Source organism: Crocodylus siamensis, chromosome 13 (assembly GCF_052110815.1).
Source record: "Crocodylus siamensis isolate JL-2025a chromosome 13, ASM5211081v1, whole genome shotgun sequence".
Classification (NCBI taxonomy): Eukaryota; Metazoa; Chordata; order Crocodylia; family Crocodylidae; genus Crocodylus; species Crocodylus siamensis.
In genome coordinates, this window is record NC_143407.1 from 23,856,277 (window position 1) to 23,874,345 (window position 18,069).

The 18,069-nt window shown below is 45.9% G+C and overlaps 1 protein-coding gene across 2 annotated transcripts in view; it reads right to left on the reverse strand.

The window, feature by feature from the left end:
* Positions 1-10,478: 10,478 nt before the first annotated feature.
* Positions 10,479-18,069, reverse strand: part of ATP2A3 (ATPase sarcoplasmic/endoplasmic reticulum Ca2+ transporting 3) — a 164,823-nt gene continuing 157,232 nt past the window's right edge. For both annotated transcript variants that reach the window (XM_090025269.1, XM_090025268.1), the window contains one exon: positions 10,479-17,036. In XM_090025269.1, the coding sequence (XP_089881395.1) occupies positions 17,020-17,036 (17 nt within the window). In that variant the 3' untranslated portion in view covers positions 10,479-17,019. The remainder of the gene's footprint in view (positions 17,037-18,069) is intronic.

Genomic DNA, 18,069 nt, shown 5'->3' on the forward strand with positions numbered 1-18,069 from the left:
AATGGGGAGATGGATGCTGAAAGGCTTTGGGATTTGCCCAAAAGGAGGGAACCCACCAGAGTGAGATCAAGAACACAGGAGCTTCCGATTCCCAGGCCTGCGAGCAGAGGGCTAGCCCCAGCTTCATTTATTAACTGCCACTTGCAGTGTCACTCGCTTATGGAGACATGCAGAGTCTCATTTCTAAACCCCCCCCCCAGTATGTACATTGTGGTCCCCTGACCACAGAGAAAACTTTGATACATATCACAGTTTTATCACTCCAGCCTGGTGTGAAAGAGGTGGTTGTGAAAGCAGTAGCAGAACAAAAAGTGGGGGGGGTGAGGGTGGGGGGGTGCTAATGGGCAAGCCAGGGCACCAGCCCCAGCTGCCAACCCAAGAGGAGGGGATTGGGAGGCTTTCCAAAACAGTATCATTCGTTCCAGCAGCCCAGTGGCTGTCACGCATTGTGGCCACGATGCTGCCCCACGTGCCACTGCTGCTCACGTGTCCTGTTCCACCTCCACGTGACAGAAGCCAGGACAGTTCACGCAGCATTTGCTAATAAAGAAAGTAAACTTCACTAGTTCCCAGGAGTCACTATTTTGGATGCAGCACACCAGGACGTGCCGCACTGCTCATCTTTAAGGTCACTCGTTCTCAGAAGTGCAGAAGCAAAAGCCAGCCCAAACTTGTGAAACTGAGACCTGCCCTTGATGCCTGTACATGGCTCATGGAATCAGCCCACTTAACGAAGGCCCAGAAAAACTGCTTAGCTTTGGAGTAAACCTGAACTGGGTTTCAAGCCAGTAACTACACTGAAACAAAGGCAAAGGGTTTAGGTTATTGCTTTAGGCTTCACTGCGAGTGTTTGGAATGATCCTGATAGCAGGCCTCATGCTCAAGGCATGAGCCGGGGCCTGAAAGTTTTCCTTATACTGGGATAACACTAACAGAGGTAGCTGCACAGCTCTGGCTTCGTCCGCCTTGCTCCAGTTGCACAGTGAAATGGACTGGGAGTCGGCCCAAATGGGCATTCAGGTCTCAGTGCTTGCATGGCACAAACCCGGTACAGCCAGCTCTGTGGAACGGTCCTCAGCACTGCATGGGTCCCAGAGTTGCCCCCAAACAAGATGCTCTTTGCTCTGGCAAGCCTTAACTAGTGGAACAGGATTTGGAGAGGGGAGGCGCATTCCAGGAGAAACAAGCACGAGCCTCTCTGGGGTTGCTCTACTTTGTGCAAGGGGCTGAAATAGCCTGCAGTTCAAGGTGGGAGACAGGGGAGGTGCTAGAAAGCCCTTTTACCGAGGATCTGGCCCACGATACCTAGCACTTGCAGTAGCTGTTCATCGCGATCTGCAGAACGAGTGTTTTCCGTGTGCCTCTATATTATGAACAGGCGCTATGCAGCACACAGGTGGCACAGGATGAAAGCGCCCTCTCTCCCCATTTCACATGTAACATACTGCAGCAGGAGGAAGGTATTGTGGGCTTGTTCTCTGGCAGTCTGGGGAAAGCATGCAGGACTTTACTGCTTAAGAATGATTACGAGTATCAGCTGGACCTGGGTCGGAAAGGTCATCTTGAAACTGAGGGCTGCCCTTTCTCGAAGCGACCCATGGCTACAACTCAGATCATCTCTGAGCTTTCAGCACCTGCACTGCTGCGGATATCTCAGTGCAGGAAGACCCAGAAGGTTTACCTGGCGTATTTTAAAATGGATTTCAGGAAGACGCCCTTAAAAGCGAGATTCTACACCAGCAAGTAACCCTGGGTGTGCGTGCATGGGTAGCAGGGAGATCCACACTATGAAGGTACAGGACGATTGCTTCTGAAATTAGATGCTTGGATTACAGGGAGAGATTATCTTTTCCTAATTGTTAGGCCTGAAAGTTGAGCCAGACTCCCGATGCACGCAGCACCCCCAAGCTTTAAATCCAGAAATTATTTCCAGATTCTGTAGGTTGGCACAAGAACCAGAAGCCACAGCACACCCTCTGATACCTATTTAGGATCTGCAAGGCTAACATGTGCAAAACACCCTTTACTTACTTAAATGTGCACCATAGTACCCTCCTTGTTACATAGAGACAGCAACCAGAGTTGGCCTGCAATTTCAGGAAATAGGGTTTTTTCCCCCATTGGAACATATACACCCACCCGAAGCAAAACTTGGGGGAATCTACCAACTTCGTTCAACCTTTCAGTGGGAAAGTTCTCTCTAAACATTCAGGGATTTTCCAGAATGCAATTTTGTTTCAAGACAAGAATGATCTCCTCCTAAAAGAGCCTTGTGGTAAGAGCACTCACCTAGGAGATGACCCATCCTGGCTCACATCTCCAGATCAGGCAGGTGAGAGACTTCAACCTGTGTCTTCTGCATCACAGGTAAGTGTCCCAAACACTGAGCCCATTGGGGTGGCTCTGACCCTCTCTAGGGCTTTTTATTTTGCAAAGTTCCTGGCTTTGGCTCCATGTAGATTGGGAACATTTTGAACACAGAGAAAAGTTTTGCAGGACAGGAAAATAAATAAATAAATAAATAAATAAATCACATCTCCCTTTCTAGGTCCAGTGGCAGCATTTTTACTTAGTCACTTTTCTTTATAAATTAGCCTGATCCTGGCAACGCTGAGATGTGGGCACAACATTGTGAAGGTCTGACAAGCAAGAAAAGAGCTGAACAAATTGATTAGAGCATGTTCCTTTTGCAGGATTGCAGGGCACATAAAAAGAGACTGGCTGGCAATGCAATGACTCTTTCTACCACGCAGCTAAGAAATCTAAAGCAGATGGCTACGCTTTCCTCACTACTAAGTGACATGACGTAACGCAGACTCCAAAACGCCACGGGACATGGAAAGCCATCAGATGGGGAGCCAAGAGCATGCATAAAACACAGATGATAACTGTTTAAGATTGAAGCCTGATACTGCTATTGAGTGCAGCAGACAAACCTTATAAGCTTAGATATCTGTTGGGGTAAAAGCAAACCACAACTTACTGTATAAAACAAGGCCTTTTAGGGAAGGCTGAACACCCCTGCCAAAGAAATGGGAATAAGGAAAATAGGACATCTAAATTTAACAGCAAAGTGTCTTGTAAAAAAGAGACTTGTAACCTTTTCTCCAGGACTTGGAATCAATAGGATGGCCATTGCCTGGATGTCAGCTAAAATATTTTCCAGTGGGGAAAATATTAATCTCTGATTTCGGAATTTCTTCAGACAACGTTACCATCAACAAATCCACTCGGACGTCATGGAAGTTGCTAGATCAGCAATCTTATGAAACTGGAGCCGTGTACTAATAGGTAAGAAAATGTGAAGGCCAAGATTTTCCACTTGGGGGATGTGTGGTGGGTTTGGGGAGGATTGTCAAAGCCTCTTTATTGGGGTCTCAGAAAGAGACCCCTCTAAGGCATCAAACACAGAATCCAAATTCTCTTAAAAGTCTTGATCTAAACTTTTCCCCTTCTATCCCATTATGCTTCTGTAACTGTGCTTTAGACCTTACCCCCCCCCACACACACACAAAGAGGCTTCCTCACCTCACTGTGCATAACGTCTATCACTGCCCCCTTGTTCCAGCCCAAATAAGTCTTCACCAGCCCTACATGTGCAAGAGTCCTGACTATGCCACACCCTCGGACCTTTTCTCCTAATTAAAGCAGATCATCTAAAGTCCCCAGTGTCTCAATTACTTCATAACCGATTACCAAGTTGCTTGAAAATTGCATTGCTTAGCTACCCAATCCAGAACAATGGAAACGGTGCAACGCTGGCACCCGCTGCGTAAGTACCGGACTGCTTACTAAGGCTGTGCGAAATTTTGCCGGCCACTTCATTTCGACACTGTTTCAACTCATTTTGAGGTTGAAACAGCAAAAATCGAAGTAAAACAACAGGCGTTGAAGCAGCTTTGGAACAAAACGAGCCTAGTTGAAATGTTTCGGCCATAGCACCGGGGATGGGAAGTCAGTCCAGCTGGGCTGACTCCCCATCCCCGGTGCAAGATCTGTCAGGGGTCGGGAAGTCAGCCCAGCTGGGCTGGCTTCCCACCCCCAGCCTGATCTAGCTAAGCGGTGAAACAGCGGTGAAACAGCCTCACTGTTTCGACAAAGCGAAATGGAGCAGCTGTTTCGAATTGAAATGAAATTTGAAATTAAATGCTCGACGCTCAAGGTGAGACAGAACGGTGCTGTCTCGCACAGCCCTACCTTATTTCCCTGAAGGAGGAAGAGTGAACTTCAGCATAAAAGACTGTAGTAATTTCTTTCCCCCATTCTGCAACATTTACAATACTCCCCTATTGAAAGTCTGGGCTCTCTGCTAATAAAAATCCGTAATCTTATTACAAAGTTCATACCCCTCTGCCATATGTTGGTATTATGAAAGTGGTTGGTTAACATTAAATAATGTTTACCAGTTATATGCCTGCCAAGGCTAAGCCACTTACCGATGGGCAAATATTGAGTTTAGAGACAGGATAGGCTAGATCCTCAACTGGCGTGAAGCAGCAGAGCTCCATCCCAGCACAAGCCTGTGAGGAGCTGTAGCTCAGATCAGAGCTCTGTGCATTTTCATTGCAGCTCTGATGGTAAAGCAACAAACCTCTAAAACGGAGTGGCTTAAAAAAACCCCAAACCTGTTCAGAACGTGAAGGTTTCCATGGGATCTCACAGCAAAAGGGGCTCTGAAAACACATTGCTGCAGCACATGGAACTGAAGCAGTCTTGTGGTAGAGTACAGGCCCTGTTACACCATGTTCCCACTGGTAGAACTGCATGAGGAGTGCAGGGTACGGCGTGATCTTTTTTTAACAGAAAGTTACACTGGTCTAAGCCCTGGCACTGATGCAGTTAGGCTGTTACAAAGGTGCCTTATACTGGTAGCTTAAATCCTGCCCTGAGCCAGCATAAACTATGGGTACAAGCAACTTTGGGTGCCTTTACACGGTGCTCGGTGGGGGGCGGGGGGAAGCACTTTAATTGGAGCAGCTCTGAGAATTACTCTAATTAAAGTGCCTGCAGCCTCTCATGCATCAGTGTCCCCGTGCTTCAAAATGACAGCAGGGGCACTTTAACGAATGCTAATTAAAATGCTGCCATTTTGAAGTACGGGGACCTCGATAGACAAGACACGGAGACTGCTGGACCATGCTAATTAGCACGCTGCAGCAGACTTGATTCATCAAGTCTGCTCTGACATGTTGTTATTTTACAGCACATGGAAGCGATGTCCTCACACATCTACAGGTACCCTTTATGAGTGTGTGCGTGTGTGTGCACACACCCATGTGCGTGCATGCATACTGTGCAGGGGAGATGAAGACAGTAATTGTCACCAACTCTAATGGATTAGTTCGGCAGCAAACCTTTCTAGTGTAGACAAAGCCCAAAGAGCTAGAAAGTGAAACCAAGTAGAAACAAATGAAATAGTCTTATCTGGTTTCATTGCCTGAAAGGTGAGCAGCTGAACACCAGACAACTGTAACAGTGAACAGCAAATTGAAACACAAATATTTTGTGTCTCCACACTTTCGTAACGCAGATAAGAGAACAAGGCCTTTTGCAAAATGCCAATTTTAACCTGCAAAATGTTCTTGCAGCGTACACTTCCATCCATCATCCGTGCTGCAGCTTGGCTTTGATCCCGTGGGATTCGTGGCATACTGAAGTGGTTTGCTAGCTCAGGCCTCTGAACGTCTGTTAGCCACCCTAATTAAAGGCATGATGGGATGTGATGTATGATCCTACTTGCGTCTCCTGCTGTGTTACATGTGCGTGGCAGGAGGCACAACTGTGAGACTGGGGGGTCCGATTCTAATTATGCCACACTGATAAGGGCTCCCAGAGGTGGGAACACATGGCGTCTTTGGCTGGGATATGCTCCCGCAGCTGGGAGCCCCCATCAGCTGACGGGCAGTCCCTGCCACGGGAGCACATCTGAGCCCTTCAAGGCTCATTGTGCTCCCCAGGGTGGGGGCACTACTCAGCTGATGGGGGCTGGGAGCACATTCAATTTATAGTGCAAGTGGAAACCAGTCACAAGATTATTATACATCTTTTCTGGAATAACTTTGTGGCTTATTCCATTTCATTGCAGAATTGGTTAAATTAGTGCATGACTGGGTTATATTTAAGACATTCATGTCTTAGGTGTAACCTCTGCCAGGGACCTAGTGGTCAGCGGCTGACAGGATCATGAACACTTCTTGCTCTCATCTATGCTGATGATCGGTCAGTCAGAGCCAGCTACACAGGTGTGTGAGGAACTGATTTATCTGAACAGAGAAGTGGTTTTATATTGAGGAGCAACAGTCTGGGAAATAAGATGAGAACGTAAAAAATGCATGTAATATATACTCCAATCTCACAACTTGAGTGTGGAGAGAGTGGATTTGAGGCTGTTAGTTTCTTTCAAGTGTAATCTACAGGTTTTTAAAGTGAGAAATGCTGAAACCAGAAACCCAAAGTAGAATAACACTTTACAGATGCGAGAGAATGAAATCCCTTCACGGGGGGGGGGGGAGCCTCTTAAAGGAGAGAAACTTGTGGTTGACAGTAAATCATCTGCATTTGAATTTAACACTCATTTAGCGGCCAGTCCCAAATTGGGCATTACCGCAAACACGCCAGGGTGGATCTCACAACCTAGAGTCCTGCTATTAAAGTTACTGATGACTGCTAACAGAAGGAGTCATAGTAGCAAGAGCTAAGGGCCTCATCCTATTTATACGCAACCCCGTGGCAACTCCCGTTCATTTCAATGACACAGAACTATGCTGGAAATAAGAGTTTTGCAGGATTCTGCAAATGCCGTCTACAAGCTGGCGTTATAGGAGCATTGACCCCTTCACATAAGGGAGGAGACAACACATCACAAAGTTTTTACACAGTGCGCGCAGCTGCGTCACTTAACACCCACGTTATCAATTTTTATGTCTGAAGATCAGTCATGAGCTATTCTGGAGGAATGGAAAGGGCCAAGCAGCAATTGAAGGCCATCTACTGGGACGTCTTCATGACGGAGAACTCAGGTGACTGGTGTCACTTGGGAACAGCTCGACTGCAATGCCCTGCCCCGGTTACTGTGTCTTCAATGTGGGTGTCCCCAGGTTTCCTGGGGCTGTGTCCCGTGGTGCAGGGTGCTGCACCGAGCTCAGCCATTTAGATTCTTGAGCAGAGAATTGGGGCAGAGCATGCCCCTCTCCTTCTGGACGCCTGGTGAGGGTTGGGGGAAGGATAAATTAGGAGAGATACTGGAATATCGTGTCCTCACTTCAATGTGCATGGAGAGTTACTAGCCTGACTGCAAACCTCACCCAGGTGTTAGCTTCTGGCCCCAAATGGGCCAACTATCTTGGGTTGAAGGCACCAAACTTGACCAAGATGTGAATGAGGGAAAGGTTGGGGCAGCACTAGGCAGGAACCAGTTACCGCTGCAGCATGACATACTTTGCAGACCCTTGCTGAAGGTGAGATCAAGAAGCACTCTCCCGTCTCTGTGCATTTCCTTCTCTTCCTCTTAATTCATTTGCCAAACTTTGCCATGTTTTTCCATTTGCAAAACGTGGTTAACTTTTTTTAAATAGCCATCATTCCTTTAGGCTGTGGAGGCCTTCAAGACGCAAACTGACTGGCAGCTGGCGTAGTGTGGCCTGAAGTTTGCCGTGCTACTTCCGAGAGGTGAACACAGCCTTGCCTTGCTCTCAGTGGAGCATTCACTTGGAGGCCCGCTCAAATGGCTCTGAAGGTCCCTGTGAACTATTTCAGTACTTTTAGCAGCTAACACGCTACTCTGTTGCTGGAGAGGGTGGGCGAAATAGCTGCTGTCCAAACTTGTTGGTGTGACAAGCAGATTTCAGAGCTCAGAGCCTTCAAGACCCCGGTTCCCTCCACCTAAATATGGAAATGCATCCCTTTTAAGACTCAAACCCCAAGCTGCCTTGTGGCAGAAACCAAGAGAGACTCCCAGCCTGCCCTGGTTAAGTTTTATTTTAAACCTGTTCAGCTGTATTCACTTATTTAAAATACAATTCCAGATGTGCCCTCAGCAGCTTCTCTAGCAGAGCTCTGCATTTCTAGACAAAAATCTGGAGTATGCTGGAAATGTTAAGGTCAGTGGGAAAAGCATGCCTAACAAACACAGAAGGCATACTGAACTGGAGAAGGGCGCAGGGCAGTGGGTGAAGGGACGCAGAAGAGAGTGGCCGTCTCGGTCCTGGGATTTCTTCCACACAATTCAGTTGTCATATTGCTGCAGAAGCAGCACCGTCTAAGGCTGGGGATTCAGACTTGAGGTCTATTCCTCGCTCAGCCACTGTCCTGACTGGTGACCTTGGGCATGGCCCATCTCCTTCCACCACTAGTCAGCTCAGCCGGGAAGCTCCAAAGGAGCTGAAGACACTTAGCGCCCACCGAACTTCTGACTTCAAGCCTCTTTGATCCCCGCCTTTGATTGAAAGCCCCGTCTCACAGCGTTTATGCTGCCTGACAAAATAAGGCCCTGACTCCAGCTGGGAACTCAGTTGTGGACTTGTAATGACAGCAGCAGTAGAGGAAAAAATACGGGTGGATAAAGTTCTGCAATGGCCTATGGAAAACAGCACAGTGAGTTTTATTTCCAATTTTAACTTGCCCTTGGCCTCTCCAAGTCCCTTCCTGACATTTCTGGCTTCATTCGATGTCCTTTGCTACCTTACAGTGCCTGGTCTCAGACAGATGTTTTTGGTGGTATTAACTAGGCTATAGGGAGGGTGGGGGATAAATGGCATTGCATTCTTTGGCTGCCATGAGAACACATCTGACCTTAAAAATAGCTCAGCAGCGATTTAGCCAGCTCTTAAGTAAACACTTAAGCCGAGAGTTTAAAGACAGCTGGGGGAGACAAGGGCCTGATTCCCATTAAAATGAATGGGAATTTGGTGTCCTCAGCCCTTAAGCAGCCTTGAAAAAAAAATAAAAAAATCTTAGTTTGATATGTGACTGGGAGGGCACAATGTAAACAGGCCCCTTCCTGATGCCTGGCCCCACGCAGACTTACGACTTAAGCAGATGGAGAAATGCATAAAATAATACAAACAGAACAGAACTGTTGGTGGGAAGCCAGAAGCAAGAATTTTATACTTGGCACCAGCGTAATGTACTGAATCTGCACCCTCCTGCATGTAAAAGCAGGGAACTGATCATGATCAGGCACCTCAATTCTGCATGCAACATCTCACTTCTGAATGACAGGTCAGGCAATGGATGGGTAAGGAGAGTTAGAGCAGAGCATTTGGCTTCACCTCTCTTTGAAAGGCCTGGCATGGGCAGGGCTCAGATTCAGAAAGACCAGAGACACAACATCCATGCGCCTCTCCCCTGCTCTATACCTCCAGTTGTCACGGCTTCTGCCCGACCCTCTGCCACATTTAATCCCAGAGAGAACAGCTCGCTCAGTCCTGGGCCTGCAACACGTCAGGCCTGCTCCACGATTCCTTCCCAGTTTGCTCAAAAGGACTCTGTAGCAGAGGAGTGATGCAAGTGCAAGTGATGCACATGCCTGTGCATGTGAGCTTTCAGCACCCAGCAGGACCCCGCAGCTGGACTGTGCTTGCTTGCCCTTTTAAGAAAAAGAGGGCATGTTTTTACTAAGCATAAACCTACTAGAAAGGTGCTGACCCAGCTTCTCAGGTTAGCACCCTACCAAATTATAAGCCGGCTGCTCACAGAACCTGCTTAGGCCCCACCTCCTCTGGCCAGCATCTTTCTAACAAAGTGATTTCTCCAGAAAGCGTGTAGCTGGTTTCTAGCCCAATGGAAACTGGACTTAAGTGGCTGCAACTAATGAGTGCCATTACCTTTGATTCTGCTGCTCCAAATATGTCATCTCTACCTTGGCAGGATTTCCCACTAAAAATGCAACAGGCCACTTGTCCTGTTTTTTGTTCTGACCTTGCTGGTCTTGGTACTTCCTCCTAAACCCAGCTGAAAGGTCCGTAGGGCCAAACTCTTCACTTGATCTCTGCGAATCTTTGATTTACACCTGCTGGTGATCTGGTCCTTCTCAAATCTAACCCTCAAACAATTTCAACACGTACAAGGGAAGAATAAAGCAGAGCACTTTGGTGATCGCTGCAGAGGCAGGACCTATTTAACAAGACTTGCTGAGATTAGGGCAACTACCTGCGGTACATTAGGAATGAATATGTTTTAGTTGTATGAGGGCTGAACTGAGTAGTTATTAGAAAAGTTCCTCCACAAGCCACCCCTGGCTGCAAGCCTCCATAATGTCTCGCTTCAGCCAGAATTACAGACATGCCTGTCCTCTTATCAGAGCCCCCGAGAAATCCCGATCTGGTAAATATGAATCCCATGATTTTTCATGCCACAGGTTTAAGGCTAAATCATGTCCTCAAGCATTACATCTGTCTCTTGCTAGCTTTTGATTTTGCTCCCAAAGTAAATAATGCATAGTGAGAACATAATGACAAAAATGCAAATCAGAGTGGTCCAGTAAAATTGTTTTTATTTCTGTAATTTCATAAGTATAAAACAAATCAGCTCAATATTGTGCGAACAGAGTGGACCATATGTATGTGACTACAATGAGCCTTCTTAAGTCTTCACAACACGCCTGGCTATTTACATCAGACAAAGTACATAATTTAGGAATCAGTAATTTAGTGGAAAAATATCTCTCGTATAATAAAATAGGAAACCTTGTTTCTTTCACTTCTATTTCCCCCCTCCCCCAAACAACTTTTATCCAAAGATATAACAATTTGCCTGTCGCCGCTAAGCGCAGTCAATGAGATTTCTAGATTCAGCTGTTCAGGTATCATATCAATATGTTATGTTCAGAGATTCAAGCCATGGCATTAAGACCACCTGTAAACAAGTCAATGTTTTCTCTCTCCAATGCCTGAAGTGCACTGACAAAAGCACAGCCCAGACTCTGCACAGCATGGGCAAGACTCTGCTATAGATGTCTCCAAAGTAGCACACGTCTGCCTAGGCTCATAGGTATCGAGATCTACATGGGTTTACTGTTCCATTCTTACTTTTCCAAAACCTGAATGACACCAAAAGGAGACAATGCAAGGGGCACTTTTAGCCTCCTCCGTATGTCGTCTTACTACTTTAGTTCCTGCAAACCCCAAACCAAAAGATAATCCCAATTGGTAGCCTAAATAATCCATCATTTCCACTCCCAGGGAGTTTAAGGACCTTTACTTTGGCTTTGTAAACCACCTCCCCAATCCACTAGCAGAACCCGTTCTTCTCTCACTAACCTGAATGGTCACACTGGAGGGGTGGTGGGATGAAGAAAAGCTGGGAGAAAGTGGAAGATCTGGGAATTGCTATATAGGGAACCAGGGGCAGGAGACTGGTGAGACAGGCAGACTGATATTGCTCGTCTATTTGGGAAGTAAGTGGAGTACGTGAAGCTAAAGTATTTGAAAATCCCTATATCAGGCACAGAAGAATATCATGGCATTTCTTCATCTTGGGCTACTGCAAGGGTCAGCAACATTTTTGGGCAGTGCCAAAACACCCTGCAACCTCAACTTGTAAGATGTTGGTGTGCCAGGGATGGATGGGGGGTAGTGGGGAGAAATGCAGCTGTGATCCTTGTTGTGGCAGCACAGTCCTGGCCCCTTCCCTGCCATTTGCCCCAAGGTGTGTGTGCACCCGCTGCCAGCAACAAGCCAGGCCAGGGCTCCACAGATCCTGGTGCAGCTGCTTGCAGCCTCTCTGCTGCCTGCTGTGAGCCCAGGCTCCGTGGCCAGTGGGAGCCCAGGCCAGTTGTGGCACGCCAAGCAAAATGGCTTCACATGCCACACGCCAGGGGGTTGCTGACCCTGGGTTTGTCGAGAAACATCAACTCTGCAGGTGGTGGGGGCTCTTCATAACAGCCAGGAACATGCTTCACTTGGGGAAGGCTGCACTGGGGGGTGGGAGACAAAAAGGCTGCCAAAGTAAAGCAGGAAAGCAACTTTGCATACAACTGCTTGACAATCCACAGGGATAACATACTCCCACGTTGGTCCTTGCTGTGCACACTGGAGCTCTTCACGCTAACACTATGTGCAGGGCTTTGCTTTTTACATCAGGACCACGGACAGCACTCAAGACAATCCAGTCTGAACAGGTCTTCCCATTTAGTCAGGGTGTCTCTTACCTGCCGTGTGCTCGCAGAGATTGGGAATGCAAAGTATTGAGAGAGCAGGTGGGCTGGCCATGAGCTTCCCAGCAAGAAGGAAGCAGATAAGTTTTCTACCCATTTCATTCTCTATCAGGAACATTACACATTTATTCTTGCATTAAAGGCGACAGCTGTTCCTGGATGTGAAAAAGAATTTTTAGGCCTTGATCTTGCAGACACTCATGCTTTAAAGCGTCTTGTGATGCCCGTCACTCTGATTCAAAGCCCAGTAGAGCCAATGGAAAGATTCCCAGTGATACAGAGTCAAACCCCTCGTGCACAAAGTGAGCAATACAGGTGGGAACAGAAATTTGCTCTGCAAGTGCTCTTGTGCCAGTCTGCCTTGTATGAAAGCCTGTGCCTCGCCCTGTACTGTGCATCTTGCCAGGATTCAGGTCTCCAAAAGTTCCATTTTAAATCCCTTTTCTTCACCACCACCTCTAGCCTGGGCAAACTCATCCCAGCCCCGCTTCTGTTGTAGGAGTTTCTCAATCCCCCCCACATCTCCAATTTCTTGTTATTTGCAGACACCTTCTGGTACTACCCAGGTCTTGAAACAGCTATTAGAAGCATACATAAAGCAGCATATTATCATAACAGTGCCAAAGCAAATCCAACGTTTAACCCATGGGTAAGCATCAAGACTCTTGGCCACATTAGTTCAACAAAGGAATTGAGAGAAAACAAGATTTCAGAGGTGGCACTAATTATTCTCTCCACTGCCGTTTCAAATAAGAGCCATCTTTTCTTCGAAGAACGAACCCTTCCTGATACGATCAAGTTCTTGGCGAGAGCTCATCCAGTCATAAGCCACAATGATACTCAGGTCCTGAAACAGCACAAAACCGACTCTACAACCATTACACAAAGCTCAACCCCTAGCACTTCTTTAAGAGGTAGGAGCATCTTGGCTCCCAGGATTATTGTATTACTGTCATCCAACATGTTAAATGGCCCCTGAGAAATTAATTTAAAGTGCTTGTGGAAAGCCACATGGGCTACTATTCTGGTGCTCACTCATGAGGAGTTATGAATGGTTTCTTCCTTTTATTTAGGAGGGTGTGTTGCTGGAAGAATTGTTGGAAAGAGATAGGATTTAATAAAGAAGTTTGGATATCCCAGAAGGCAAAAGGGTGCGATTCCCAGATTCTTTTTTTCAGGAAGGGACAGGTACTACTAGGACTCTTCCCCCCTTCCCTCTGCTCAAGGCTGCCCTCTGCAACACGCAGTATGAAGAAACTGCTACACCAGTGTACGTCTCCATCCTATTGCACACCATCCAATGCTTCAGTAAGATGCAACCGAGACCCAATTCCACAACTGGGTCAGTAACTTCCAAGTCTATACAAAATAATAAACTTACTATGGTATGTTAAAGCAGCCAGCATGCTGCTGGTGATGTACAAATAATAAATAACTACTCTGACTTATCCAGACCCTCTACCAAACCATAAAAAGGAAAAAAAAAATTTCAATCTAAGGATATTTTTCTACTTCATTAAAATATTTGATCACTAATCTCTCTAACTGCAAAAAGCCAAGAACAAAACTTATCTTTAACAACCATTCAAGGCACAGGCAACAAAAGAAAAACAAAGAAAGATGTGATTCCTTAGTTTAAGATCATACAGAAAAATCATGGACACTCTGAAATGGGGCACCCTCAAGAGAGTACCTTTTGAAGGTGTCTTCAGGGCAGATTTCATTGACGTGATATGAAATATTTTTAGAATGTATCAGATGAGTATAATGAAAAGGGCAAATGAAAATTGCTGCTGTTGAGAAGAGTGAGGCTTTGGCTGGATTAAGGCCATGGTTTGTTGCATTCTTTTCCCTTATTTCATACCCTGTAATGCACCCCTACAATCACACAGCAGCAGGGATGAATTTTAGGAACAGGGATGCTAAATTAGTAATATCTGAACAGAAACTAGCATTGCCCTACTCCAGCCTGCACCGTGCCCTTCTTTTACAAGTCATCACAATGAATTTGCAGGGATCCACAGGACCCATGTTTCCCAGTATCAGATGAGGCAATGCAAAATGACCAGTAGGAATTTAAGAGAGATTTAAGAAGTCCATGATTTTACCGCTGCTTCTCACATACCCATGACACAGCCTTTCTTTCATTTTTTTAAAGACACTTTACATTACAGAGCTCAGAATAAGGCCATTGAATGTTTTAGGAAAAGAAAAGCACACATTTAGGCTAAAAAAAAACAACCCACCACCCAGGCCAGATCCTCAGCTGCTGCAAATCAGGGTCATTCCAGTGGGGCCACTGTTTCATACCAGCTGAAGATCTGGTTCAGAGGTCCAACCCAGCACTGATCTCTGCTGGATGCGAATGCATACCAGCAAGGGGGGCTTTACAGACGAAGCAGCTTGCAAACCTGGCTGGACAAGACTTTCTGGACACCCTTTCCCCTTCATTCCCTCCTTCCCTGCAAAAGAAAGGATGACCAGGAAGTTATAGACCAATTTCAACAATGGGATAGCAGAAACATCTCCCCTGAAGGCAATCCATTTACTCACATGAAGGCAGAATTTAGCTTGTTAAATCTTGGATTACATTGCTACTGGTTATTATTTACCAGCCTGTTCTGAAACCACCCCCTTTCTCCCCCCACAAAAAACACAGGGAGCTGGGGAAGAAGGGGTGCAGTGAAAGGTGGACTTCACCCTTGTGCACTGGTTCCTTGAAGGCTTAGTCAGTGTATGGGCCATGCTGGGTGACTTAGTGCAACCGGCCTCTGAGAAGCAATCAGTCAGCCTGTGAAATCACCAGTTAAATAACTTGAATGTGACACACTAGGAGAGAAATTCTCCAGGACAGTGAATAGAAATTTTTCCGGTGAATGACTTTCCTGTAACCGCACAGTATCTATAAAGATATATTTGTAAAGAGCTCCATATTAAAATTCCTTGAATACATTATATATTAAATACAGTAACAACATTTTCATGCGATGTTTTCTGTACAATTGAATCAGCTCAGTAGTATAACAAGTCTGTACATTCCCACTGGTCTGGGGCACTACCCATCTTTTTCAATGCTGGTGATGGAGAAAAAAAAAAGGAAGGGATGGTGTTTGGCACATACTGTACATTACGTGGCCAGCTGGTCAAAGCACAGCCAGCTTGTCTGCACACATGTGAAAGAGAACCGGAAAAAAAAAAAAATCATTGGAGGTTTTTAAAAAGAAAAAACAAAACCCGATCAGAATAGTAACAGAGAAAAATGATATCAAATGATATCAAAAGCATTACTTGGCCCTAGTGCCATTGTGTACACAAGGTTGAAGTTTAGAAAGAAGGAAAAGCTGCTGACTCCTGCGAACTGAGTATCATCGGGACAGGGCTCTGAGGAAAGGGAGGAATGAGGAAGTGGGAGTATTTAGAGAGCTGGAAAAGCAGCTGGCTGTATTTACAGCCAAGCCCTCAGCTGGTGCAACATGGATTTTGACAGATCAGGGCCTATCTACCGGTACATACAACATAATGCTACTATGCAAAACATCATCTGCACAACTCTTCTACTGGAAAACAATCTCGAAGGACGGAAATAAAAAGAAGTGCCTTTACAGGGGAGTCCACAAGCGACAGTGCTCAGGGAATGGGGCTTTATTATGTGGACATTTGTTTCCCCTGTTGGAGGCATAGCACTGATTTTAAGAATGGTAAAGACGACCATAAGGGAACAAGAGGTGTCCCCCAAAGCTAATATTATTAACTAACGCTCAACTGCCGTCTGACAACTAGTCTCATGTTCTGCTTTCTGTACAATTATTTAAAAAAATGTGCTTGGTCAGAAAGCTTGATCAAGAATGGGTAGTAGATGTGGTTGGTTCTAAAATCCATCATTCCCATGTTTTGTCGTAAAAGGTTACTGTACATGGAAATGTTTCCGACTGAGAGCACAGGAAGAGATTTAATGAGGTCATACAGAAGAGGAAGGACAAGAGAACTAAGCCACATTTGGTGTCTGATGAGCCTGAGAAGATTCAAGATTTTCAACATGGAGAGAAGATAGTAACAACACAGTAAAACAAAGGGGGAGGAAGGGGAAATCTACAGCTGCAACCACACAAATCTCTGTAAGTGCACATCTGCAGCATGCACACTACTAGTAATTCTATCAGGACACAGGACATCTATGTCCATACACTGAAACTATCTTGATGTATGCTACTAAAGTCGGGCAGCTAGGTAGCATGGCTGTCAAAGCACCAGCACTGCCATCTAGTTCCTATGGCTTTGGTGGACACAAGTCTGTTCAACCGGAGGCCAGCCAGCATGAACCTTTGCATCTTACGTGCCTCTTTCACTTATCCTTCCTGTCCTTCCATGCAGCTCAGTGTTTTCTTGGTGCCCATTTTTGCCATGACGCACCATCTTTTTCAGCTCTGGAGTGCACCCCTGGCATTTCTCATGCACAGATTCCACAAACCACTTTGCTATCATGGCTTCTCCTCTTACTGTGCTGTCACCAAATGAAGGATGCTTGCTGACCTCGCTCTCGAGGGCTATTTTTAAGAAGTGTCACTAATTTTTCATGAGTAGATCCCCAAGGAGCTGTGTTACAATGACTCAGTTACATATAGTTCCATCCCCAAACCATAATTTAGCTGTCCAGTAATTGCACCATTATATACAGGAAAAAAAAAAAAAAAGCTACGAAACGAAACAAATCAGTATTTTTCTTTTCGACAATTCACCCGCATTAGTCTGATAGTTGGACACATGCATGTCCTGCTGGCTTCTAGTCATGGTCACACATGCAAGACTTCAGTCCGAGTTGCAGCTTAGGGTTCCTTTATTTAGATAGTGAGCTTCCTTTGTGTCATTCATTTCTTGTCTTCTTCTGAAAAAGAAAGGAAAATGGCTTATGGTTAACAAGCAGGGATGATCACCTGTCTCTTGCTATCAACATAAACACTTCACTGGTTCACAGAGCTAGGAAAGACCTCACAGTCATGAAAAGACGGATGTCAGGAGTCTGGGCTTACAAAGTATTAACATCCAATCACCGTGAGAATGGACCACCAAGCAGCAGGATCTGTTGCCCAGCTCAAAAACGTGGCATCTTTATACACCTTTATCTGCATCTTTCACATGCAGATCCCCAAGCCCCATTTAGCCGCCATGGAACAAAACCACTATGTAGTTCTAAGACACTTTCTTTCCCAGGATATCCAAGCACTCTGTAAACATGTCGTGAGCCACTGGAAGGTCAATAGTTATCCCCAGTCCACTGATAGGGAAACTGAGGCACACAGAGTAATTTAGACAAGATCGCTCTAAGCAATCACAACTAGGTTGGGACCTGGACGCTAGATGTCTCCAACTCCTAAGCCTGTGCTGCAGCCACAAGGCCATTCTTTTCCAGTTGATGGCAGCAGGAGATGCTTGCTATGACACATTTCATACTTAAGCATTCAAAGAAACTATGGCGTTCATAGATTTCACAGGCATTACGGCTGGAAGAGACCTCGGAAGATCGAGTCCAGCCATCATGTGTTGACACATGACGCTTTACAGAGCTAAAGCCCTCTGTAATGGGGATTGAGAGCATAAATTCTCCCATCAGCTTTGAAAATCTCATGTTAAATATGTGGGGCCAATGCCCAACAGTCCTGGTATCTTTGAGCAGCTGCAGTGACTTCATTTGGGCGCCCCAGGAAGGAGCTATTAATACTCAGCCCAGAAAAGGCTACAAGTACCTACCCCCTTTGTCAATAAGAGCACACATTCAGAAAAGAACTGGAAAGGTAGGTCTCAGAAACATTTAACTGTGCTTCATGGAATAGGGCAACTGCATCTCTCACAAGGGACTGTCATTTTAACAATCCTGGCTAGTAAAGTCCCTCCTTGAGGATGCAATGTAGGGCTGATCA